Source organism: Gymnodraco acuticeps, unplaced genomic scaffold (assembly GCF_902827175.1).
Source record: "Gymnodraco acuticeps unplaced genomic scaffold, fGymAcu1.1, whole genome shotgun sequence".
Lineage (NCBI taxonomy): Eukaryota > Metazoa > Chordata > Actinopteri > Perciformes > Bathydraconidae > Gymnodraco > Gymnodraco acuticeps.
Genome location: NW_022989755.1, coordinates 3,007,793 through 3,032,147, shown reverse-complemented (window position 1 = coordinate 3,032,147; position 24,355 = coordinate 3,007,793). Strand labels below are relative to the sequence as shown.

General features: G+C 39.0%; 4 protein-coding genes across 4 annotated transcripts; 2 read left to right on the top strand and 2 right to left on the bottom strand.

Annotated features, from left to right (window-relative positions):
* Positions 1-1,363: 1,363 nt before the first annotated feature.
* Positions 1,364-6,765, top strand: LOC117544161 (cytochrome c oxidase subunit 7A-related protein, mitochondrial). Its single transcript, XM_034212997.1, has 3 exons — positions 1,364-1,531; positions 5,752-5,886; positions 6,416-6,765. Exons 1-3 carry the CDS (start codon positions 1,460-1,462, stop codon positions 6,554-6,556), a joined length of 348 nt encoding a protein of 115 aa, XP_034068888.1. The 5' UTR covers positions 1,364-1,459; the 3' UTR covers positions 6,557-6,765.
* Positions 6,766-12,150: 5,385 nt separating this feature from the next.
* Positions 12,151-15,498, bottom strand: pigf (phosphatidylinositol glycan anchor biosynthesis, class F). The gene is made up of 5 exons (XM_034214250.1): positions 15,120-15,498; positions 14,112-14,203; positions 13,645-13,761; positions 13,412-13,520; positions 12,151-12,521 (listed from the first exon to the last, which is right to left on the bottom strand). The coding sequence occupies exons 1-5, from the start codon at positions 15,345-15,347 to the stop codon at positions 12,408-12,410; spliced, it is 660 nt and encodes a 219-aa protein (XP_034070141.1). The 5' UTR covers positions 15,348-15,498; the 3' UTR covers positions 12,151-12,407.
* A 750-nt stretch (positions 15,499-16,248) lies between these two features.
* On the top strand, positions 16,249-19,138 carry cript (cysteine-rich PDZ-binding protein). Its single transcript, XM_034213986.1, has 5 exons — positions 16,249-16,416; positions 16,618-16,683; positions 17,245-17,299; positions 17,473-17,576; positions 18,646-19,138. The coding sequence occupies exons 1-5, from the start codon at positions 16,401-16,403 to the stop codon at positions 18,708-18,710; spliced, it is 306 nt and encodes a 101-aa protein (XP_034069877.1). The 5' UTR covers positions 16,249-16,400; the 3' UTR covers positions 18,711-19,138.
* Positions 19,139-20,122: 984 nt separating this feature from the next.
* On the bottom strand, positions 20,123-23,225 carry gch2 (GTP cyclohydrolase 2). Its single transcript, XM_034214212.1, has 6 exons — positions 22,555-23,225; positions 22,007-22,116; positions 21,795-21,850; positions 21,213-21,244; positions 21,002-21,086; positions 20,123-20,843 (listed from the first exon to the last, which is right to left on the bottom strand). The coding sequence occupies exons 1-6, from the start codon at positions 22,844-22,846 to the stop codon at positions 20,714-20,716; spliced, it is 705 nt and encodes a 234-aa protein (XP_034070103.1). The 5' UTR covers positions 22,847-23,225; the 3' UTR covers positions 20,123-20,713.
* Between the last annotated feature and the right edge of the window lie 1,130 nt (positions 23,226-24,355).

Below are 24,355 nucleotides of genomic sequence, written 5' to 3'. Positions count from 1 at the left end.
TATTAGTTGATTTACGATCTAAATCTGCAAAAAAACTAGCAAGCTAACTTAAGCTATCAAATTAATTGAAGTAAAAATGTACCACAATATATGGCAAATGATACATCATCAAAATAAAGCTCAAATAAAATCCTGGACACACCATTTGACCAGAATTATTAACCCTTATGAAGGACAAAAATGTTCGTAATTGATTTGCAGTAGGCTACAGAGCTAGTTATTTATATACACAAGAGCTGTGTCTTAGTATATTTACATTCATGGTTTAAAAATAGTTAAATAAGTAGACCCATGGAACAGAAATGCAGTTGTATAGTGGAGTGGAAGTTTAAGTAGCATAAAATGGAAATACACTCAAGTTAATAACCGGTTGTCAAAATGTTGCTTAAGCACTTTGACTTACTTAAATGTTTAACATACTTATATTGTTTACTTTATAAAACATTTCCATACACACCTCATCCAGCACAAACATGGCTTTCAGAGTCTTCGAAGAATATGATGACAAGACATTAAAGTAATACAATTAATTCAGATTAACTGTGGAATTCCATTTCTATTTTTCATTAGTTTAAGGGCTTTACATTTTTTTAATGAAACTCATTGTAAAATAATAAAAAATGTGGCGTTTCCTTTTATATATTTGGATATATGAATTTAACATTTACATAGAAAAACTATTTTATTGACCAAAAAGTTATCTATAGTCTAATAATAAGTCCATAAATGATGTAGTTTTGAGAAAAATGTGGTGAATCCCACATTTTTGGGAAAAGCCAATCATGTACATTCAGCCATAAAGCCTCAGGATACAAACAATCAAAACAAAAGATGAACAGTTGTTTCAGGACAATCGCTAAATACTAAATTGTTAGTTTCTATACCAAATCGCTGTCGTACCAATTCATTGGACGGCCAGAATAGAGGCATTTTCCTGTACATCAAATTATGGGAGGCAGATTTGCTTTACGTGCAGTGCATTTTTTGAGGGGGAATTTCATTTACATAAAAAGAGATGGGCTGACTCCAAACAAAAATGTGAACATTTTTACCAAGAACTAAAACAATGTAGCACCACTATTAAAACTATTATGAATAAAAAGGAAATCAAAACTAATTAGCAAATATTCAATCTGAAATATGAATCTGTATTTTTTGGTATTTATTTACTTATATCATTTTGTACTACTTTATATATGTCTACCCCTGATGTAAACGTTGCTGTATACAAAATATATATTGTTCATATGTTGTTGAATGCAAAAATATAATTCATTGGACAGATAAACACCATTTAAAAATGTAAAAGGAATTTCTGTAGCTTTTGGAGTCCATTTGATCAGGCAGTGTCGGACCAGCTGACTTCAGACGTCATCTTGCCTCGACGGTCGCAACTGGAAGACCCTTTACCGGTTGATTTTTGTTGAGGATAACATCTTCCCCGTCCTTCAGAAGGAAAATGTACTACAAGTTCAGCGGATTCACCCAGAAACTGACGGGTTCTGCGCCCACGGCCGCCTACAGCCCTCAGGTGAGCGCGCGAGGCGGTGGCTCGGTGCCCTCGCGGATGACCTTCATATCACCGCGTTGAGCAATATGCCCGTAACGTTAGCTGCCTGGGGTTTCACAACACGTATAGATATTTAGAGGTCTCCAGTGCAGTTAGCTCAATTGACTATATGTGTTTTAATTCCTAAACGTGTGTGGTTTCCCTTTCGTGTTTTATCTGCTGAAGAATATTATTTTTAACTAGTTTCGTCCTGGTATCTTCACTTGTAGCCTACATATAATAAACTATAGATATGTCTCATAAAGTAATCTCCTTAAAAGCTAATCTAACTTTTCTGAACTTCGAGACAAGCCTTAAATAGTCAGTGTATTTTATTTTGTAAATGTTATTTGTTTTCTAAGCATGGAACCTTTACTTAACCTTTTATTTTTGGAAAGGTTATGCCGATGTGGTTATCATCTGACTTTACAGCCAATTTCGAAAACCAATGGCCTCTCAGAGCGTCAGCCAGATGTGACCTTTATTAATAATCCCTGTTTTTTTTAAAATTTCCATCAGTTTTTATTGTATTCATGGAACTGAGAAGACGGGAGATAATAAATTGTTGACAAAGGTTTGACAAATAACAATCCTCTCACCCCCTCCCACTAACCTGCACTCTGAATTAGTGACTGGAAAACATACACAGCTAGAAAGGGAAGGGTGTGTGGGGGGGTGATATAGTTGGATGATGGTACAGGGTTTGTTTAGGGTCATGGGGACACCGGAGAGCAGGTCAAACTGTTACATCTATTACAGAGATGGTTGATGTCAGGTTTAATTCTTGGACGACCTGACCTTGGTACAATATATTTGATGTATGAGCTCAGGTTGATTAGAAGGTGACTGGTGCGCTTGTTGGAGGAAATGTATAGACCTCTGTTGTTTTCACTACAGCCTCCATGTTGTTCTATGATTTTACAGTTTATAAAATGGGATAAATTGGTAATATTAAACTACCCATACATCCTCTGAATGACCCCTGTCTTTGAGTCTACTGTTGATTATCCTAGATCCCACAACAGCGAAATGTATACAGCCAGGTTAAATGAAAATAAAGAGGTCTCATTACAATTAAATGGCTGCTATGGAGACTAACATCAAAACACATTCATTCCCTTGGGCTCGTTTGACCTACAAGACTCTCAGCTTACCAGTCATAATCAATTTAGGCAAATCCAGAATGTTTTGGGACCGAAGCATGCAGAAATAGTCAAATACACAAGGTTTAGAATAGGTGGAAATAACACATTTATTCTGCATGCAAAACACTTATTGGGATTAGCACAAAGTGGCATGTCTGTTAAGAGAAGAATCTTGGGTATTCATAGAAATTAATTGAGATAACATCAAGGTGAGACGTCAAGGGACTCGCCACTGGACTTTTTCAACCTAAGAATTCGTTTTTTCCTTATTCACAACAGGCTATAATGCCTTTGTTGGTGCCAAAGGATGGTAGTTCATTAGTATGTGTTTATATGTGACAACAGTTTATTTATATTCGGATGCCTTAGGTGTCACAAAGAGGCAATACAACTACCTAATAGAGCCTGTGTCTAAGGCTGGAGCCACACGAGGACGATAACGCAAACGGACTGCAATCGTTATCAAAAAAGTCTTCCAGAAACAGGCACCAGAAACGTGTCCGTTCACACGAGAGCGCTGGAGACGCTGTAGTACATATGCCAGGCCTGTAAGTGGCGCTGTAGTCCTGCCACAAAAGCAGCGAAGAAGACTTCCCTCGCATGGTTGCCGTGGTTGCCCTTCTGTTTATTCTCCGCTGTGGACGCTCTGGCTCTTTTTCTCCCTCCCCGAGGCAAGCGTTTGCTCCTGCTGTAATTCTCTCCGGTATTCCACCAGCAGATGAAAAATACCCACTTCTCCGCCTCTTACAAGGGACGAGGGGACCGTGCGGCAGAGTTTCAGTTTGATTTTTTTCCACCGGTCAACATGTCCGTTAAAGTTTAATAAGGGGCTATTGCTTCAACGTTATCAGGAAATGATCGTATAGGCGTAAACACGGAGCCGTTTGCCCCCCACAGAGCGTTTCGTTTGCGGATCTACCCACCTTGGGACCCGTTATCGTTATTGTTTTCTGCGTTTCCATGTCGGCCTCGTGTGGCCGAACCGTCTATCTGATAGAGAACTGTAGCAGATACGACCGTTATCGTCCTCGTGTGGCCGGGGCTTTAAAGATTCAGGAAGGGATTTATTGGCCTCCAAGCTAAATTGATTTGAGGATCCGAAATGAAATCAGCTATCTGTACAACCATCCCTACACCCTAGCCCTAAATTACTACTGGGACAACATCTGCTCTTGGGTAAAATCCTAGAACAACATTCTATAAATGTGTGTTATTCTTAAATGTATTAAACATACAAAACGTTTAGACCTGCAGGCCTGCCTTTCGACATTATGCATTTAAAATATTGCTAACCAATGAACAATGCTGCGTATAACTGCCAATGACTACCATAACGGCTAAATCCTGAGGTTATTAAAAAACAAAAGGCAAAAACACGATTCCCTGCTGTGAACACTTTTAGTTATGCCTTCTCTTAAATGGCGTGTAAAAATAATCAGCTTTTAGTGCCTCTGCATTTTCATATGTCAGATTTAATTCACCTGCTCCCACACTATCTGCCTCCACACACCCGGACCAGGCAACAGCTCTCCCAGTAATTCTGATACACAAGGTGGGTGAGCAGCTTCCTCCAAGTGAGAGGATAATAGGGAGGCACACTTGTAATTCGTTAACACCACAGTGCACCTCTGAAAAGTGGAACAGCATGAATTAATGATATAACTGATCATTTCCCAAAGTCAATCACACTGCGCTATCATTTTAAAGAGTTATGGGTGACCAATTATCACATGGATCTTTATTTGTTTTTTCGTAAAGTAAGTCTGCAAAAAGGCTGATAAAATGTGCTGCCAGTCAAATATTGTGTTAATGTGACAAAAATAACCTTGATGTTAATGCACTGTAGTTTGTAAAGTTGAACAGCAACTTGAGATGCTCTTTAATAATCTGAACAGGCACTTAAAGTCTCTAACAAGTGGAGGAATAAGATGTGAGTTGAGATGAATCACGTTCTCATTTAATCACTTAGACACTAAGCTTCGTTGTACTAAAGATCTGAATAGAGTTGTTTTGATTTGACTTTCAAAGCTCTTTTCTGTAAAACAGAAAATGATTACACCCCTAAAAAATATGTTTTAATACATATTTATTTAAAAAATGCATTGATCTGGAGCGATTGATATGGATTCAATGACCAACGATGCAAAAGTCTAAGGAAAAGTTCAAGTAAAAACACTGATGCATATGATCATCTTAACGATCCCAATTGTATTTTATAATTCTTATTGTCATCATCTTAAGTTGTCGATATGCCCCTCAATTCAATTTAAATCAAAACAATATCATGAAAAATCAGAATCTTCCATCTAAAGTGATGTTTAAAACTCAGTTAATCAACTTAATTATTACATTCAAATGATGTACATTATTCAAGTTTACATTAACTTTGGAAAGCGCTCTCTTTTCCTCTCCCCCTCTCTCCCTCTCTCCTGACAGCCCGTCAGTATCTCATGCAGCTCACTGATCCAGTAATGAGTGACCCGACAGTGAAGAATACATATATTTATAACTAGTTTAGCTTGTTCCAGAGGTAGATAAAATAGCTAAGTGTGTTAGGTCTAACTCTTGTGTGTTTTCGCTCCGCTCACCGGTCCGTCACAGGATTTCTGCTTCACACACGTTGCATACCGCCATTTTACTGTCTTTTTCGGACACCTTAAAATACTGCCAGACTGGTGAAGCCATTTTGGCGAGCTTGTTTTGCCGCGCACTGAGAAAAGTGTCATGTATTTTACGTCATGCAATCGGCTCTCGCAATCGGCTCTCGCAATCGGCTCTCGCAATCGGCATGTTTAGAGACCACCGATCGATCGGTAGAGAGAGAGTATCGGCCGATCTCGATCTGTGACCGATCGATCGGAGCATCCCTACTGTTTTGTAATTTACACCCTTAATGTTTTAAGTAACCCTTTCCCGGAATATCTTCATTATTTCCGATGTCTGCCGCGAATAAAAGTAATATTTCTGCTTAGAAACAATTGGGAAAAAGGGTGCTTTCATTGAATAAGGTTGAGTAGAATTGTGCATTATTGTGACCACTCTGTTGTTGTTGTTTAGGGGCTGAGGCCAGGTGTGCCAGCAGAAGCCCCACCCATGATCTTCGCCTCCCCCACCAAACTGGTGTCGGAGGCTGGGACCGTGGCGGACTACATCGGAACAAACCGGGTTCCTGACCTGCAGAAACTATTCCAGGTAAATAAGAACAGGAAACTGAAAGAGTCTTAGTCACGATGAGAAGTTGATGGGTTCCTACCTGGCGCTGGTACGGTTCTCACGGTGAATCAGCATTTGTTCATTCAAAGTAGTCCTCAGAATTGAAGTTCAAGAACTGCCAAAGTGGTCAAACTTTAGTCAAAGCACGGGAGATATTTTAGCTCTAGGCGCTGGGTAGTAATTATTTCACTCTGTTCGTAATGGCCCCCTGCCTTTTCATCACAGTAGGCAGTGAGCGGAATACTTTGAAAGTGGGGCAGACTAAAACAAATGGAAAATCAGAGTAATGTCTGCTGCCTTTCCTTTTTCAGGGACAAAAAAGCACTCTGGGTGTTTTTGGTCTGTTATGAATGAGACGGATAAATAGTTTTGGGAAATATGTGTTCGGAAATCATTAGAAAATGTCAAGACTATCTCCCCAGACAAATAGTTGAGAACACTCTGTACTCTCTGTAACACCTTCATTATTGGTTTTTCTCATATTTCCTTCCTTTTTTCCCTCTCCCAGATACCGGACGGTGTCCCCATTCATTTGAAGCGGGGCGTCCCTGACAGGCTACTGTACCGCACCACCATGGCCCTCACCATCGGAGGGACCCTCTACTGCCTGGTGGCTCTTTACTTCGCAGCCCAGCCCAACAATAAGTGATCAACACAAAACCCCCGGACCTTTCTACAACACCTCTAACAGGTCGCAGTTCATCGACCCAAAATTCCCAGTATCCATCTGCCTCGCCATAAAACCTCTTGGGACTGTAATTAAAACATCACCCCTCAATTAAAACAGTAATAATGTCCATTTTCTTTGTAAAAACAAATGTCTAAGTTAATAAATTTTAAAGGGAATCAAATGTAAAACATGCTTATTTTTTTCCTATTTGTCTGTCACTGAAACAGCACTCACTGTATCAGACGTGTTGCCAATAGACGGCAAGATGCACGGACATCTATAAGAGCTTCTTACAAATGCCAAAAGATAAACAAAGATGTTTCTACTCTCGCATCTTTAAATAGGCGTGTGGTTGAGCATTGATAAGCATCTGTGTGCAAGAGAGAGCAAGCATGATGGAGTCACTCCGTCTGTAACATAGCTGCTGCTCTATTGGCTCGATGCATGCAGTATTTACGTGTGTGGGCTCTGGTGTGATGTCAGAGGGAGGCTGTTTCAGACTGACAGCCCCGCATTAAGCTGCTTAAACACTGATGGCATAGCTCTGCATTGTTCACGTATGTTCATTTTGTGGCAACTTTATTTGTCATTATTTCCAGGCAAAACGTCAGTTAACCGGGCTACAGTACATACTTCTCGCAGAAGAACTGGGTCTTTCAATAGAATGTTACCACAAGACACAGGTTACTTAAGACATGCAGTGAAATTAAATATATTTTTTCCAATTTATAATCCTGTGTCAAGGTGTTATTCATCATCTCTTTGTATATGTGTTAAATAACATCAAACCATCTATTAAACTTAAAAATATTATTGACGACTCATCCAGAACTCCGAGAACATCCGGAGAAAAATTGGATTTGGAGTGAAATCAAATTTAAAAAATCTTAATTCCAAGGTACAAAAGTATTACATTCAAAATGTTCTTAAAACACTGAAAGTTAACACAATCAGTATGCAGAAGTATTTTTCTCTGGGTCGGGTTAGTCTTTTTAACCTATAATAATACTATAATATAATAATGACAATTAAAATGATCTATTTCATTTATTTTTGTAATTAAATAAATATGCAAAATATGTTCTATACTACTTCTTTCAAAAATATGACTTTTATCAGTGCATTACACATAGATAATGTTTCCCCTTTAGTTTTTTTCTTTGAAATGTATGTAAAATCTGAAATATTTGAACAGATATTTACCCCTTAACAGGAGTTTTGCCCAAGTGTAGTAATACTGCAATCAACTTGTATTCCAAATGCTTTCGTCATTTATTTTAAAAAGGCCAAGCTCAAAAATATCTTTAAATGGTTGGCCTTACTTTCTTTTACTACACTGCTTTTAGGATTCAATTTGATCCCGTTTCTAAAGATTTCAACTTTTGAGTCACAAAATATAATATAACTTTAGATTTCAAATGCATCCGGCTGAGGTTATCTGAAATCTTTTTTATTTCAAGGTGCTAAACAAACCTAGAATACTGCTTTGAACTAGTATTTCTCCATCTTGTGACTGTGAAATGCCCTCTCTAGTATATAAGCAAGTGAAGGACACTGATCAGAAGAAGAAGATGGACCTTTATTATTATATATTATTATATCAGGGAACTAGTCGTACCATATCTCGTGTCTGATGACTACTTGCATTCTTGCAAGGATAATAAATACATGTATCCTGATTTTGAACCTCAAGCCAGTATCGGGTGAGATTTTTCTGACACAAAGTTTGATGTATTCGACGTAAAGCCTTATCACTATAGATATAATGCTGTGGTCAGTTGGTTTGGAACTACTTGATACTGTATGTGTGTGTTTCTATGTGTGTATTGATTGCTCGCTCATGGGGCAGGGTCACATGACGACCTCCGAAGTGGCCTCGCCAGATATAACCATAGACTGGGATATAACTGATTGGTACAGACCTCCTGGAGAGATGCAGCACTTTTGCAATCATAAAGTATAGAACACATGCAGGTAGCACAATCATGTACATGTGGCATGCTATACATTCCAGTTAATACGACGCAGGGGGCTTTCTTTCTTTTTAAGGGCTTCAAAACCTGTAATGTATATAAATCTATGCCAGAGTACAAGTTTTGCCTTGTAGGAATTTTGTTAATTATGATATGACGCAGTCATTTGTCAGCATGACTCCACGTTGTCATGGCATCGATATGTCACACTGTGAGGAAAACCTTATAATGGATAATTGATGGCAGCGCTGATTTAACAAAGAATAATTTGACCTTCTGCAGGGAAATAATGAGTACTATTAATAATTCATTACAGAAAAGTGACTTGCTCTAAAACACCCTATCCTACAAAGCGAGGATGGAGGAGAGTGAGCAAGTAATGGTTAGTGTTTCGTACAAAATGATGAAATTTGCAATGAGTGAAATTGAATACAATTGTAAGACGCCTGAAGAGGTGCACTGGGGTTAACAAGATTTCTGTGATTAAAGGTTAAAAGTATACCATCAGAATGTTCACAATTCACACTACGGGCAATATTAATGTGTGTAATAAAGTCATATTAAAGCAATCAATCCAAAAGTTGATGGGAAATTGTACCGAAAACCACAAATGTCCTATTGTACTAATAAGGTAAAACATTTAAGGAATCACCGGTGTCAGTAGAATCAATCCTATGGGAAATACAAATGTCTGAATAAAATGTTATGGCAATCCATCAGATAGTTGGGTATAAAGGGTGTCTAAAAAATATTATCACTTAAATGTATTTATTTTGTGACCCTTGGAAAGTCCAGACACTCGGAGTGTAAATTATGAGAAGCTTAAAAGTCCAATTTGAGAAAAACCTGTCTGTAATATATTATATTTACAAGGGATCCCCGGCTTTGTTGTTCCTTTCACATCTACTTGTATTAATTCGCTATCCTCCCACTGTTCTTAGAAAAGCATATCCATTATGTGCACACTTTTTGAAATGCCCCTATTATGTTGGTTTGATAATAGCCTATACCTGCTTTTCCTTAAGGAACCAAAGGTCAGAGTGCTATCATTCGACCCGTCTGTCTCCCCCTATACCTTTTGCATCATGAGCCCACTTGAGCATCTCTCAGTCACAATGGACCCTTTGTTGTGGCTCTGAGAACTGACAGGAGGGCCCTGAGAGCTCTGCAATAACATGTTTACCACTCAATAACACTGTGACTGTTAATGAAGCACGAACTATGCGGGGGGGGGAGTGAACACAGAACACGGGGGAAAAGGAGAGACACAGGAAACGAGTTGGATGTGAGAAATGGGGGAAGGGGAATAGTGTCAGGAGAAGGTAGTTATGTGGAGGAGGGGTGTGACTTATGTGGTGCAAATTGAAAATGCAATCTGTCTACTCTCTTTCTCATCAGCAGTATCATGAGGACCTGTTTGAAATATATACAAATAGAAACCAGTAACTCTTGTTGGGAAGATCATGGCATAATAGTGCATGCACCATAACCCAAGCATTTTGGAGGGAAATTCACAGTTATGTTGAGAACGTCACAGTTCTGCAGTTTGTATTCTGCCAACAACTTGTACTATAGATATTTCATATCATATCGTTTTATATTGTATAACAACACAGGGACTGGAGTGTTTCCTCATCAAGAGGACGAGATGGTTATGGATATGGACGGATGTGTTCTACCGCTCAGTATTTCTTTATTTGTATGCATTTTTTACAATGCCATATCGCACTTTGGCTTCCCTTTCCTTTTCACTCGCGTCAGTGTGGAACATTTTGAAAGCTATGTGTCTGGAAATTGGCATTTTTTTTAATTTGATCTGACATCTGTGAGGCTGCACTGTACCAACAAACCTAAATTGTAATAAGATTGCATCAGGTTAATGACTTTACCCCTCATTTTTAAAGCTGCATCACTGTATTTGTGGCCACCAGGGGGCAGAAAGTGTTGTCAGACTATTTCCACATAAAACACACAGAGCAACATGTTTCTCCAACAAGAAACATATCTAGCCTGTAAGCTGTTTTATATTGTTCATTATTCTATTGTTTGGTGTGAGGAGTGTAGTGTCAATAAGAACTTGCTTGTTGAAAACAACCCTCAAACCGACAATAATACGAGTTCCAAGACTATTGGTAAAATGCTGTTCCCTGCAGCCTGAGCAATCTATTTCTCTCATTTGATTGTATGGTAGAGTAAAAAATATATTGATTCAGCCGGGTTTAATTTGGGTACAATCTGCCACAGAGAGCAGAGGCTGCATCTCAATTCAGAATACACAACTCTGCAGAAACATGTCCACAACATCTGCCTCGGGGGAAAGGCTGGGGAGATAAGAGGTGCAGGGAGTGAAAAATGGCCTCTAGCAAAGCCTGAGAACAAACAATGAATACATAGGGCTCTCTGAGATTGAAGTAGGTAAGAGTATCTTGTGAAGCAGTAGCTTTTATGTGCGTGTTAGCCGTCTCCTTGTCTCTGAGATGAAAGGAGTAAGAGTTGAATTGAGCTTATGAACAAAACAACTCCATCCAGTCCCCAAAGTACACCGATTACGTACAAGACCACAATCAGGGGCAAAAAACGAGACACTCCAGAAACCACCAGATGTGACATGCCCAGTGTGGTGACACGCTCAAAACTAGGTTGGAGCTGAAATCGGTTAATCATACCCTTTGCTGCTAGGGAGAATAATGTATCAGAAGGTGTAGAAAATACAAATAAATAAAAGAGAAAACGGGAAATGGAGGTAACAGCATGAGGTCAATTGAATCTAATCAGAAAGATGGATGGAAATAAAGAGGGTGAATGGTATCATAAGGGTATAAAGGTTACTCTTTCCTATAAATTCTCCATCATTTATGACTTCTGAAAATGTATCTTTTCGCTTCAGGCTATTTTTCGCCTCTTTTCCCTGGCAACTACCTTACGCAAGAGTTCAAACACGGGGCAAATGGGCTGTGCTGAAACTGCCTACCAATTCAACTCACACTGCAACATGACGACTGAAATGTCCTTTTATTCCCCTCCTTGCACTAAAGGACTTAAGTTGTATTACACATATCTACACTGTCTGCAAACAATATCCCTCATTTGCTTTACAATTTGACACCGCATTGCAGAAAATGTAAGTTTCATTGTGCTGCGAGGGGAGAACAAGAGATGTGGGCGGCATGACAGGAGGGAAATTAATGTCCCTAAAATGGAAGTGAATCAATATGGGGGCCAGAGGATGTGAACAGCTGGAATGAGAGCAAGAGCAGGAGAGGGAGGAGGGCGAGTTTAACACACACACACACACACACACACACACACACACACACACACACACACACACACACACACACACACACACACACACACACACACACACACACACACACACACCACACACACACACACACACACACACACACACACACACACACACACACACACACACACACACACACACACACACACACACACACACACACACACACACACACACACACACACACACACACACACACACACACACACACACACACACACACACACACACACACACACACACACACACACACAGGTTTAAGCATTTTAAGATTCATCAATCCAATAAAAAGGACATTTATTAGTCATAAACTCCTTATCTTTTATTCCAAAACTTAAATTCATGTCAAAACTCTTCAGGAAAATTATCAGCCTTCATGGGTACAAAACAATGATGCTCATACCGTGTTGTGTTATTGCAAATCATCTTGTCAACAGGCAGCAAACGGAGACAATGTTCCCAATAAATAACCAGTACAAGGTAAAAGGAATACAGCAGGAATACGAGGGATGCCCTCATGGTCTCACACACACACACGTATGTCGGCCCCTCACTTGCACTTGTAAGTGAGCTGTTTGCGGTGAAAGTGGATCCAGGCTGGAGCCGCAACAAGCCCGGTGAGGAAGCCGATGGTGGCGCCAAGACTGCAGGAAACAGGCCACGCCTAAGAGAAGAGGGGCGAGTTAGATCATTGCACTGATAGATCAAAAGGAGCTTAACTATTAGATCAATTCATCCTCTCTCCCCAGAAGCTCGTCTGCCTCAAAGAGAAACTTGTAAAGTCAAATGAAACCCCGGCGGTACAGTGGTGCCATTCAGAGTTATGCTCCAATTACCACCGTCTGCCTCCCATTTGCATTTTCCTCCAGTCATTCTGCAGAGAGCTCTCTTTGCAATTATAGTTATAATCGTCTTCCTTTTTTGTTATTTAAAAAAGGAAATTGAGTTAGGTATGGTAACCGGTTTGAATTACATTTCAGAATGATGTTTCAGCTCTACGACATTCTATTCACTGCTAATCAATGATGAATGGAAGGCTTTTTTGTTAACAGAGAAACCTATGCTGTAAAAAAAAAGAGAAATGGCAGAAAACCATTAAAAAAAGATGCACCAGTTGCAGCAATTCAACATCAGGGTCAAGCTTGAATCATTTTGTAAATTCCCTGTTGTTATGAATTCTTAAAAGCTTTGTCTACTTGCCAAATGTCATCGGTCTACAGGTCACGGCCAGGTTAATTAAACAGTGATGTCTGAATGTACCAATTGAATCCGAAGCATGAAGGAAATTGTTGTTCTGCTTTCTTCTCCTGTTAATTATCTCAGGAACCCTCTGATTTACCTTCTGACTGCTCCTAGGGGTCCCTACTGAAATCATAATGCCTACATCTGAGATATACTATTCTCTTATTTAATATATGTTTCTTTACAAAAAGAGATAATTCCACAATTCTAGATTTACTGTAATTGTGTGAACAATTTTGGTGAATCTAATATTAAGATAATAATCCCACAGTATGCATTCTGTTTATAAGAGTAATTCTCCCATGTGCTGACCTGCCAGGGCCTGTCCCAGTCCAGAGGAATAGGAAAGGCTCCCACCCAGGCTCCTACCAGTGTGCAGGCCACTGTGATCTGTAGACAGGTGTCCCACACAGACATAGCCCTGGGGACGGAGACAGAGCAAATCTATGTTAGAATATTCGTAAAGAGAGATTAGCACATTAAACACGATTCATCAACACATCATTGAAGGACAGGTATCAGGGAAAAGCAGATTTTTGGCTGACCCATGCCGGCTGAACACTCGTATCCAGGCCTGGACGTTGGGGCCGAGGACGCAGAGACACCTCAGAGTGGTGAGAGAGGTGAGCAGCACAGAGAGGGAGAACGTCTCCAGGGCGGATCTGAAACACAGAGGAGAAAGTTCACAGTATCAGTGGCGGCTGCAACTAGGCAGCAGAGTTTAAGTGATACACACACAACCTGTGTTGATGCAGCAAAGTAAAGAGAACAGGATTTCATAGGAGTGAATGATGACAGGGTAAAGCCTACAGAGATGAAATAGAAATCTGTAGCGTGTCATGAAAATAATCTTGTGATGTGCAAGGAATACTATTTACTTATTTGACCATTAGGTAATAGGTGTTAATGGATTGCTTGCTATGGTGCTCTCTAAAATCAGCAGCCAGCAACAAGTCCTCCTTTGCTGCCCTTTGTTTGTCTTTTTACACACAGATATATCAGCAGTACTCACTCAATCAGCGGAGCTCCATAGAGAACCACCACCGTGTGGAAGAACAGGCACGACAGGAAGAAGTACAGACAGGAACGAAACAACCGAGAGAGCTGCAGAAAGAAATGAATAAGCAGAGTTAAGGGGAAAATATCATCAAGTTTAACGAGTAAACATTACCGTTGATACCCAAGTATTCAATATATGATGAGAAGCCCATTAACATCAGTACCATGGAAACTTAGCCTGGTGATGAAAAAGGATCCTGCATTACAATGCCAAACCTTCTTGAAATAAATATGTATATAAAAATAATAGCATCCTGCAAATAATGACAAACTTAATAACAACCTACTTATCTTGAAATAATATCATCTCCAAACACAGACAGAGTATTTTTATAGTGTAGGTGGAAGAAGTACTCAGATCTTGTACCTGAGTAAAAGTAGAAGTACCAGAGTGAAGTGAAAGTAAAGTCCTGTATATAAAATGTTACTCAAGTAAAAGTACAAGAGTATTAGCATCAAAATATACTTAAAGTTCCAAAAGTAAAAGTGCTTATTATGCAAATTGGCCCATTTCAGAATAATATATCACGTGTTTTGATTATAATTATTGATCTATTAAAGTGTTATCACAGATGGTAAAAGTGTAGTTGTAATCACTTTGTATACTGCAAGGTTTACTCCAGGTGTAACTAAAGTGCTTTTTAAGTGTTGTTTATGTTTCACATTATTAATCCAAATGTGTAAAGTAACTAAAGGTACTAAATAAATGTAGTGGAGTAAAAGTACACTTTTTTACTTCTGAATTGAAGTGGGGAATAGGTACAAAGTAGCATAACATGGAGAAATACTCAGGTAAAGTACAAGTATATCAACATGTTATTCAACTACAGCACTTGAGTACATGTACTTAGTTACTTCCCACCTCTGACTGTAGTATTGCTACTTTTACATAAATTAATAATCTCAATACTTCTTCCACCCCTTCTTAAACTCAACAGTCACCATTACAGTAAGTGAGCACCTTGTATCCCACGGTGTGCTTCTTGGCGGGCGGTGTGATGCCCAGCAGCCAGAAGATGGCAACACTGACAGCGGTCACGGCCCCGGACACCGAGTAGAGCCACAGCAGGTGAGTCCCGTACACCGAGAAGCCCGGCACCGCCGCCGCAGGTAGCACGGTGGCCATGAACACCGAGGCGGCGAGGATAGCGTGCGTGGACGCCATGGCTCTGATTTCATGGTCCCACATGACGACAAATGTAACTACCTACAACAAGAGACCTAGACAAGAGACAACATTCAAATAAAAAATACTTTAAAATGTCAATTTAGCAACGGGTTTACTGAGTAGGTTAAATCCATGGGTGAATTATTTGACCTGTCTTCCGTAAACATGGAGTTACTTCCGCTCCGACTTCACAATAAAAGTCCAACAGTATTCCAGCGCAAAAAAAAAGATAACTGAAAGAAACAATACAAAAGAGAATACTGTTTTATCTAAATATGGTTAGAATGCACCATTTAAATGTATTGGATATACCGCATGCTTGTTAAAGTATTATATTGCCCTCTCCTAACCTCTACCTTTTTTCATTTAGTTTTGTCATTAAGTAATTTAGACTTAACACTTGAGAAATGCATACTGAGAGTTTCAGAGATCGTCTTAATGATTCTGGATTATCTCTGAAATAAATAAAAATCTAATATTAGAAAGCTGACCATATTGCTGTATCATGTATGTGATATTTCCCCATGAATATTACTCGATTTATTTTTTGAACAAAATCTCTGTTTCGTGTGGATAATTTGCTGTGTCAATATGCATCTGATGTTTTGTGTAAGTAAAATTAAAGAGCATATGAAAAATAGTCAAATGTTCCTAAGGGCCAATTAAAAGTATGTTTCCTAATGAAATCAAGTGTTTGTTAGAATATAATAATATGTCAAATATATCTACAGGTGAACACATTGGCTGTAGAATATATGGGAGATAATTGCACAGTCTTCTCTAAGTTTTACATTTGATATAATATCCAATACATTAGCATCAATCAATGGATCTTATTCGTTCAAGGGCAATTTCCTATTTTAGTGGACTCTTATTTTGAAGAAAACCACCACCTTAACAATCGGAAAGGGGGCAGTGACCCTCTGTGACGGACATATGTGAGATGGGCACAAAGACGTAGAAACGACCGGAAGTGTACATGTTTTTGCCAAACAAAACCTGAGCTAACACTTTTATTCGGTTTTCCCCAACCTTTGACGATAAGTATCTGCTTGAAACATACATAAAGGAAACATGGTTTGTGACAAGTGTACGTATCACCCATATCGGATGCTTTTAATCTCAAATAACTTGTATATTTGCCGTAAGCGAAGGCTTGAGGTTCTTCAAGAGCTAATGCTATGTGACTGCTAGCTAACTGTTATGATGCATTTCCTCGTCGTTATATTGGTTAACTGTCCCTTACACTTGAGAGTTATTTCTTTACATTGTTTGTTTCTTAATATTACAGGCGAGACGAAGCTCGGTAAAGTGATCACACCTGACACCTGGAAGGACGGAGCACGGAATACAACAGGTAAGTTGAGGACACAGATTCTTGGGAACTATTGTTTGTGTCTTAACTGAGTGACATATTGAGCTACATATTCCTTCATAACAACAAAAAAACAGGCTTTACATGTTGTAGAACCATGTATTCAAGGCAGGCATTTTTAAATACTGTCTTACTCAATACTTTAGTATGAAGGCGTTTATTTAAAAATAAAGCCTTCAAGAAAGAGCCACTACATCTTACTAGTGTATTTTAAGGCTGTATCTTGCTGGCTTTATGACTTTACATGATATATACATGTAGTGCCTTCTTTGATTTGTTTTTAATTATAGCTAAATGTTATAATTTATAAATGTTTGCTTTCAGATCTCTTATGATAATAACTACTTTATTATAGAAACAAACTTGAACCTTTTTTTTTTCATTCCGATTAAACGTTATTGACATTTATTTTCTTCTTTTTTTAATGTATATATATTTTAGTATTTGTTTTACTTAAGTTATTTAGAAGTTGTGATTTTAACTTCTATTTACTGTTATTTAGATGATGATGTAAATGTGGGTCCTTCTGCTTCTTTCACTTAGAGGGTGGTGGGCGAAAGCTCAATGAAAACAAGATCCTTACTTCCAAGAAAGCCAGGTGAGTAGTTTGCAAAAAGTCCATCAAACGTTGATGTTAAAATCTACATAAGCCACACAATGTCGGTTTTATTGAACACATTTAATGTGTGCCTTGAACCAGTGCCACTATCTAGGCTCAAACACATATCGGTGCATCTCTAGTTATGTATCTGTTATGCATCTCCCTCTCAGGTTTGACCCGTACAGCAAGACAGGTTTTGCTACCTGCAGGATCTGCAGAAGCTCAGTTCATCAGCATGGATCACACTACTGTCAGGGCTGTGCGTACAAGAAAGGTAAAATAAACTCACTCACTTGACAGATGTTTAATAAATAACATGCATTGTCTGAAAAAGGCTAGTGGTTCTTTCTTGAGAATAACGATTGATATGTAGCTCTTTATGTATCAAGCAATGTAGATCGTACACCTCACCTGTGATCAGGTACTATGTTGTATGTGTGAAGTAGTTCCAAGACACACGATTGACAAAGAAGTATGTGGATCATTTAGAATAACTCGTACACTGTTTCTTGAAAGAGAGGTTACCAGATGGTTCCCAAAACACTACAAACGTTCACAAATTGCAACCTAACAGGGTATTTGGGATTAGGCGGGTACAGGTAGTGTGTGCCTTTCAAACAGCTGGGGGGTTTGTTTGTTTAATGTAAACATGTTGACTTAATTCTTAACAGCATGTACACTACATGCCCATTAGGGCTGCTCAATTAATCGTATTTTAATCGCGATTACGATTATGGCTTGTAACGATTACGAAAACAACGTAATCGAAATAAAACGATTATTTTTTAATTATTATTATTACTTTTTTTTTTTTTTTATAATTTTTTTTGGGTTTTCAGTGAAATTATACTTAAAGTTCAGGGTAATCAACTGTTGAAAACATACTGTTCACATTTTTTTTTCTCCAATAAATGGATGTTTTCAAAGTCAATGAATAATCGCATTTAATAATCGCAATTACAATTATTGACCCAAATAATGGAGATTATGATTTTTGCCATAATCGAGCAGCCCTAATGCCCATTACTAAATGTAAAATCGACAATCTAAGCAACAAGCAGCGAAAGAGGCAAATGATATCCCTGCGGGAGTTGGTGGTGACCAAAATCAGAGCGAAATGAGAATGAATCTTGGATTGATATTGATCAGGTGCACATACTCTGTGTCTGCCTGATTGGCTAACAAGTTCTACATGACAACTAACTACACTGATTTGATGTCAATGATGTATTCACAACGTGCCGCCCCTTCTCCTGATCTTGCTTTTATTTTCTGTCTATACATTTATTAATTCTTATTTTTAATTGCTTTTCTTATGCCTGCTTCCTTTTTTGCCACTCCAGGAATCTGTGCAATGTGTGGAAAGAAAGTTTTGGACACCAAAAACTACAGACAGACATCTGTGTGACAGCGTGCCGAACAGATAACAGTACGACGAGTGAATAACAGATGTGAGGATGACACGGAAGTGTATGTTTTTGAGTAAGCTTCCACAATATCGTGCTCAACATACAGCCATAACTCTTTTATGTTATTTTCCCCACCTTTTGTGAAAGAAAGAGATTTGGAGCTGGCTTTGCCCTCTTATTACAAAATATCATATAATGCCACTGGAACTATTACAGTGGCCGTACACAGGGAAGCACCTTTGTATCCAAATAAACCACCGGTCATCACCTGTTACTCTACTAGAGGCTTATAGATTTCCTTGTATATTTTAAACTCAGGCGTTATATATATTTTCTTTAAAACATAGGTTGATTTCTGTATGTGATGTATCATGTGTGGCATTTTTGATTGAATTAAAGCATTCAATATAAAGTACATTTGAAAGGAGTATTTTATACCTCTACCTGACGCATAAAGGGTACACTGCTAGCCTCTTACGCACATCATACCTATATTTGTCCTGTATGCCTGTAATAATTAGTTTACTCTTCCATAATCACATTAAGAAACGGCATGCTCCGTTGTCAGATGAGATACCCACTTCTCCATTGCTGTCAGATAAAGGTTAAAGTTCACAGGTTGTCTGACAACAGGCTCCTCCTTTGATATTTAAAGGCCCTTCTCTGCCTCAGGCCTTCGACCATATGCGCACACACTTGTATTTATGTTTCATTATTGATTTATGCTGTTGCGCCACAGCACAAAAACAGCATCAGTCTCCAACTAACACACGCAATATACAGAGTAGGTCAAGGTGGGATGTAGCAAATGAGTCAGAATAACCCTTTCTAAAAAAAGAAACGACTACAAGTGGATATATCATTTTTATCACTGACCTTTTGCCCCTGTTATTCTGTGGTGTGGTGCATTCAGGGACAACAGTATCCAGTTAATAGCCAACCTTAGAGCCCCAAATGTTCATGTCATTTGTAGGGTGTGTGATACTGATGCAAAGATCATGTGTATACCTGGCCGTATTCCAAGTCCTTACTAAATACTTATAGTATTCATCATGAACTATATACTGTATCTGTCAATGGTACTCAAGGAAACAATGAATCTAATGTTTGTGCACTAATGATGTAGACTTAGTCTATAATACCAGCAAAACCAATACCATTCCCATCAGCCTTAGCTGTACTTAGTGCTAATAAGCCAGTATTGACTATTTTCACATCATACACAAAAACCTTCTCTCCCAAGCTTGGCAAATAAAAGCTGTTACAAAAATGTTTCGCTTCCTTAAAAATATATATTTTTCAGCCAAAATCAATCGGTGAAAATAAAGGTTATTTGACTAAATCAGTACATCTCTTACATCCTTTTGGACAGCTCTCTCTTATCGACACAAAGTAACGCTGACAACTTTAGTAATGTTTTCGTCATTTTATTAACGCAATGAATCTGCCAAATACATGCAGCATTGGTCATCTTTTTGTTTCAGTGCATCATTTCTATACTTTGGACAGCAGATATAATAATTAGTATCTTTATAAATGTTATATATTACAAAGACTTGATAAATGTATCAATAAATGACACATAAATAATTTGATGTTTAAAATCAACAAATTCTAAATATGATAATAAAGCAAGAAAGGGTGTAAGAGTAACAGCTAAAGCACCAAGGATATTTCAAATGAAAAACAGATAACATCTTAATTTCTGACATTTTATCAGGTTTCATACTTTATAACAATATTGCCATGTAAGACTAAAAGATCTACCAAAGGCACCAAGAATGTGAGTCTTATATTTCCTACACAGTGATAGATTTCTGCAGCAGGACTGAAAACTATCAGGCGTCAGTGTATAGAGGCGAGCTCCAGAGATCCTGCATCAAACCGCAGCTTGTGTTTCCTGCTCGTGGTTTGTAAATAAAAATAAACAAGTCAGATTAGAATCCAAAGATACTCTAGAGCTTTCCGTGTGTTACAAAGGCCCGGGAGTGAATGACGTCTGTTAGGCGCTGCGTGAAAGAGTCAGGAACTCCTCCCGGGTTTTGGGATCCTCCAGGTAAACCCCCAACATGGCGCTCGTCACTGTGCGGCTGTTCATCTTCTGCACACCACGCATGACCATACACATGTGCCTGCAAACACACACATGTCACAATCACATTTGCAGCTACAGCATTGAGGAGAGGCTTAGACCTTAACAATGTGTATAAGTGGAAGAGCTGTTTCTGATTTCATTATGCTGATAATGGAAGTTGTATGTGTGTGTGTGTGTGTGCGTGTGTGTACTTACGATGCTTCAATAACCACAGCTACACCTTTTGGCTGCAGAGCCTCTGATATTCCCACAGCAATCTGCTTGGTAAGACGCTCTTGAACTGAAACAATAACATATATGTAAACATCATGACACCAGATGCATTCAAATTATTCGGTAAACTACAAGAAAAGTGCTGTAATTAAATGCAAATACTATTATATTGCATATTTCTTTGGGAGCTTACCTTGAAGCCTACGACTGAAGATCTCTACAATCCTGCAGAAAGCAAAAAGAAGAGGACTGATTACAGATCAGGCGTAATAATGATTCATCGTTTGATAAACACAGAGTGGAGCCTCTACTCTGGCTGTCTAACTGTACAGACCCTACATCTGTGAATGATTCACCCTACAGAACTCTCTGAATCTGTAGTGCAAGACTCAACTGCAAGCTTTTCTAACCCAACGACACTGTTGCTGTTATTCTGGGTTTGTATATTCAGAGATGGTGTGATATTTTAGGAAAGGGAGAAAGAAGGTGACCGACAGAGAGGCTGTGATAATAACTGGTGATTCCCACAGGTCTGAAGGGATTTTCTCATGGCTCGAGAGCGGATAGAGTTCAGACTTGTGTCTGATGAGGGGACTGGATGATGGCCACTGGGCTTAGACTTAATCCTCCAGGTCAATGCGCTGAAATAACAGAAGAACGCAGCCAGCCTGCAGTAACACCAGAAACATACAGTGTGTGTGTGTGTGTGTGTGTGTGTGTGTGTGTGTGTGTGTGTGTGTGTGTGTGTGTGTGTGTGTGTGTGTGTGTGTATTACCTTGCCAGCTTGCTCAGTCCCACCACTTTTTTGTTGGGAATGTACCCGATGTGAACCTATAGAGAGAGATGACAGCCAGTGAGTGCAGGGGTCACATAATCAGATCAAAGGATGGCAAATATTAGCAATTAAAATGCTGACTTAGAAACCCAATTTAATGATGATCCAATATTTGCTGTTAACCCACTAACACTCCACATGCTTTGTCTTACCTTGCCAAAAAATGGCACCAGGTGATGTTCGCACAGTGAAAACACGTCTATGTTCTTCACAATCACCATCTCATCATGGTCTTCGTCAAATATGGCGTTGTTTAAGATGTCTGGGGACACAAACACACAGGTTTGAAAGAATATCCACTTAAATATCAATTTTCGAAAATCTTGTTTTTACCACCAGCAGTCCAATTTTATTCAAAAGCCTATACTGCATTATCAGATACGTGAATTACTAGACTTTTGGAACTTCTGGTGTAGAGAAAACTCCTAAACCCTAAATCAAATAAGGTGTTTATATACTAAGGAGCAAAACTATTACTCTGTGTAGCCTACAATTGAATGCAATCAAATGAAAATGTTCCCATCACAAACTACAGCTTTTTCCAGGTGGAATCAACAAAACTGCATTTCAGGGTGTTGTATTTGCAGTGCACTTTTCTCATTAGTAAGATAAAAACAAGACCATACTACATTGGTGACTGTGTACCACCCTGCATCCTCGAGAGAGAAAAGCCCCCCCACAGAAGGACCTGTTGATTCACCTTCGATGGTCTCGTGGTAGCCCTTGGTGAGGAACTGCATTGCCTTGGCGGCGCGCAGCGGCGTGCGCAGCAGCCCCTGCCGGTCCGTGTCCTCCCCCAGCTCCCGGAGGATGCTCGTGTAGGCGGCCTCGAGCGCAGGTAAGCGGGACTGGTCTTCGTCCTTTTTGCGGGACGTCTCGTGCTTGCGGTGCACGACGGACTTCTTGCTGTCGATGAGGAGGTCGCTGAAGCTGTTGTTGCTGTGGAACTCCTCCACGGTGTCGTTGACCTTTACGTTGCAGTGGCCGTTCATGTTGGAGTTGTTTATTTGGTGTGTTTAACTCTGGAAACAGAGAGCTGAGAAGAGTCCTGGAGTTGAGACACCGTGCAGGTCTGGAGAGATAGTCCTGGAGTTGAGACACCGTGCAGGTCTGGAGAGATAGTCCTGGAGTTGAGACACCATGCAGGTCTGGAGAGATAGTCCTGGAGTTGAGATACCGTGCAGGTCTGGAGAGATAGTCCTGTTCCCGGTGCTCACCGTGTTTATAAAGCCCAAACAGGGTGCCTCATGTGCATCGTTCGTCAAGGTGCCGCACGTCATAACATTAGTTTCGTCAGCAGGGTGAATGTCATCACAGAAAGCCACGCCCCTCTTGAAACCCATAGGGCATGTAACTGATTTTTGTTCATCACTTGACAAATCATCATTTGCTCTCATTATGTTTCTTTACTGGAAATCAGACAGACCTCTTTCTGACTGCACGCTCATGACTTCACGTGGAGCTCAGGCATTATTTATTTAAAGTTATGCTAATTATGTTTATTTTCAATTTAACCTAGAAAAAGCTTAGTTTACAGCTGTGTAATACTCCGTATATGAAATGATATACAATCAATAAATAAAAAGCAAAATCCAGGTATATTAGACATGAATAAAAACAAATCATTGATCAGTATTGTCTGAACATTTAAAAAAATACTATATTCTTATAGTACTACTACTAATAATTCGTATTCGTAGCCTACTGGTGTGCATGCTATTTGCATGATGATAGAGATTCAATATTTGTATGGTCTTATAATGTGTAGCTAACTGTTTCCATTATCAATCAAGATTTTTTACGTTTATATCGTCAATCAATCACAATTTCTCAGAACCTAAGGTCACAAATGTTTTGTTAGACCAATGGTTCAAAACCCAAAGATGTTCCAGGTAAAAAAAAAGAAGCCAATCATTATTTTGGAAAAGCCAGAAGAGTCTTTTGATTCATAAATTAACTCAACAGTGAATGGATAATCAAAATTTTGAATTTTGAATGTTCAAAACATGATCTTCATTCAATAGAAGACACGCTGATGCTTTACCAAAGCGCACATGACTACTGTTCATCTATGAGGACCCTAAGAACAAGTTGACAGGAAGTCTGTGGTGTCTGTGCAGAGTGCACATTCTCAAAACAAAAAATATTGCTGCACAATACATTTTCCGCTCATCAATATTTCTTTCTAAAATTGTAGGAACTCCCAAATCAAACACACTATAGTTGAAGAAATGTTGCTGCTCATTCATGAGGCTTATTCAGTTTTGCTGATAGGTTCATCATTTGAACTATCAATGTCATTGTGAGACCTTCAAGTAACATGAAAGGTGTGCTAAGTGTTATTCCACATTGTGATGAATATCCATTTCCATTGCCTTTTAAAATATTTAATTTAAAGGACTTATGTGTGTTTAAACATTTTGGGATAATATGGAAAGCCCTGCAAGGGATACAAATGACCATTTTTTCCTTAACATGACATGAATGAAATATGGATATAC

Bases quoted from the DNA above. Each gene is read 5' to 3' on its own strand.
- cript (XM_034213986.1), top strand. The intron at 16,684-17,244 runs GTAAGTTGAGGA...TCTTTCACTTAG, and splicing joins CGGAGCACGGAATACAACAG to AGGGTGGTGGGCGAAAGCTC. The intron at 17,577-18,645 runs GTAAAATAAACT...TTGCCACTCCAG, and splicing joins GGGCTGTGCGTACAAGAAAG to GAATCTGTGCAATGTGTGGA.
- pigf (XM_034214250.1), bottom strand. From the start codon at position 15,347: ATGTGGGACCATGAAATCAGAGCCATGGCGTCCACGCACGCTATCCTC. The intron at 13,762-14,111 runs GTGAGTACTGCT...TCTGTGTTTCAG, and splicing joins TATGGAGCTCCGCTGATTGA to ATCCGCCCTGGAGACGTTCT. The intron at 13,521-13,644 runs GTCAGCCAAAAA...CTCCGTCCCCAG, and splicing joins CGAGTGTTCAGCCGGCATGG to GGCTATGTCTGTGTGGGACA.
- gch2 (XM_034214212.1), bottom strand. From the start codon at position 22,846: ATGAACGGCCACTGCAACGTAAAGGTCAACGACACCGTGGAGGAGTTC. The intron at 21,245-21,794 runs GTAATACACACA...TGCTTTCTGCAG, and splicing joins GGACTGAGCAAGCTGGCAAG to GATTGTAGAGATCTTCAGTC. The intron at 20,844-21,001 runs GTAAGTACACAC...GTGTGTTTGCAG, and splicing joins GCTGTGGTTATTGAAGCATC to GCACATGTGTATGGTCATGC.
- LOC117544161 (XM_034212997.1), top strand. From the start codon at position 1,460: ATGTACTACAAGTTCAGCGGATTCACCCAGAAACTGACGGGTTCTGCG. The intron at 1,532-5,751 runs GTGAGCGCGCGA...GTTGTTGTTTAG, and splicing joins CGGCCGCCTACAGCCCTCAG to GGGCTGAGGCCAGGTGTGCC. The intron at 5,887-6,415 runs GTAAATAAGAAC...TCCCTCTCCCAG, and splicing joins ACCTGCAGAAACTATTCCAG to ATACCGGACGGTGTCCCCAT.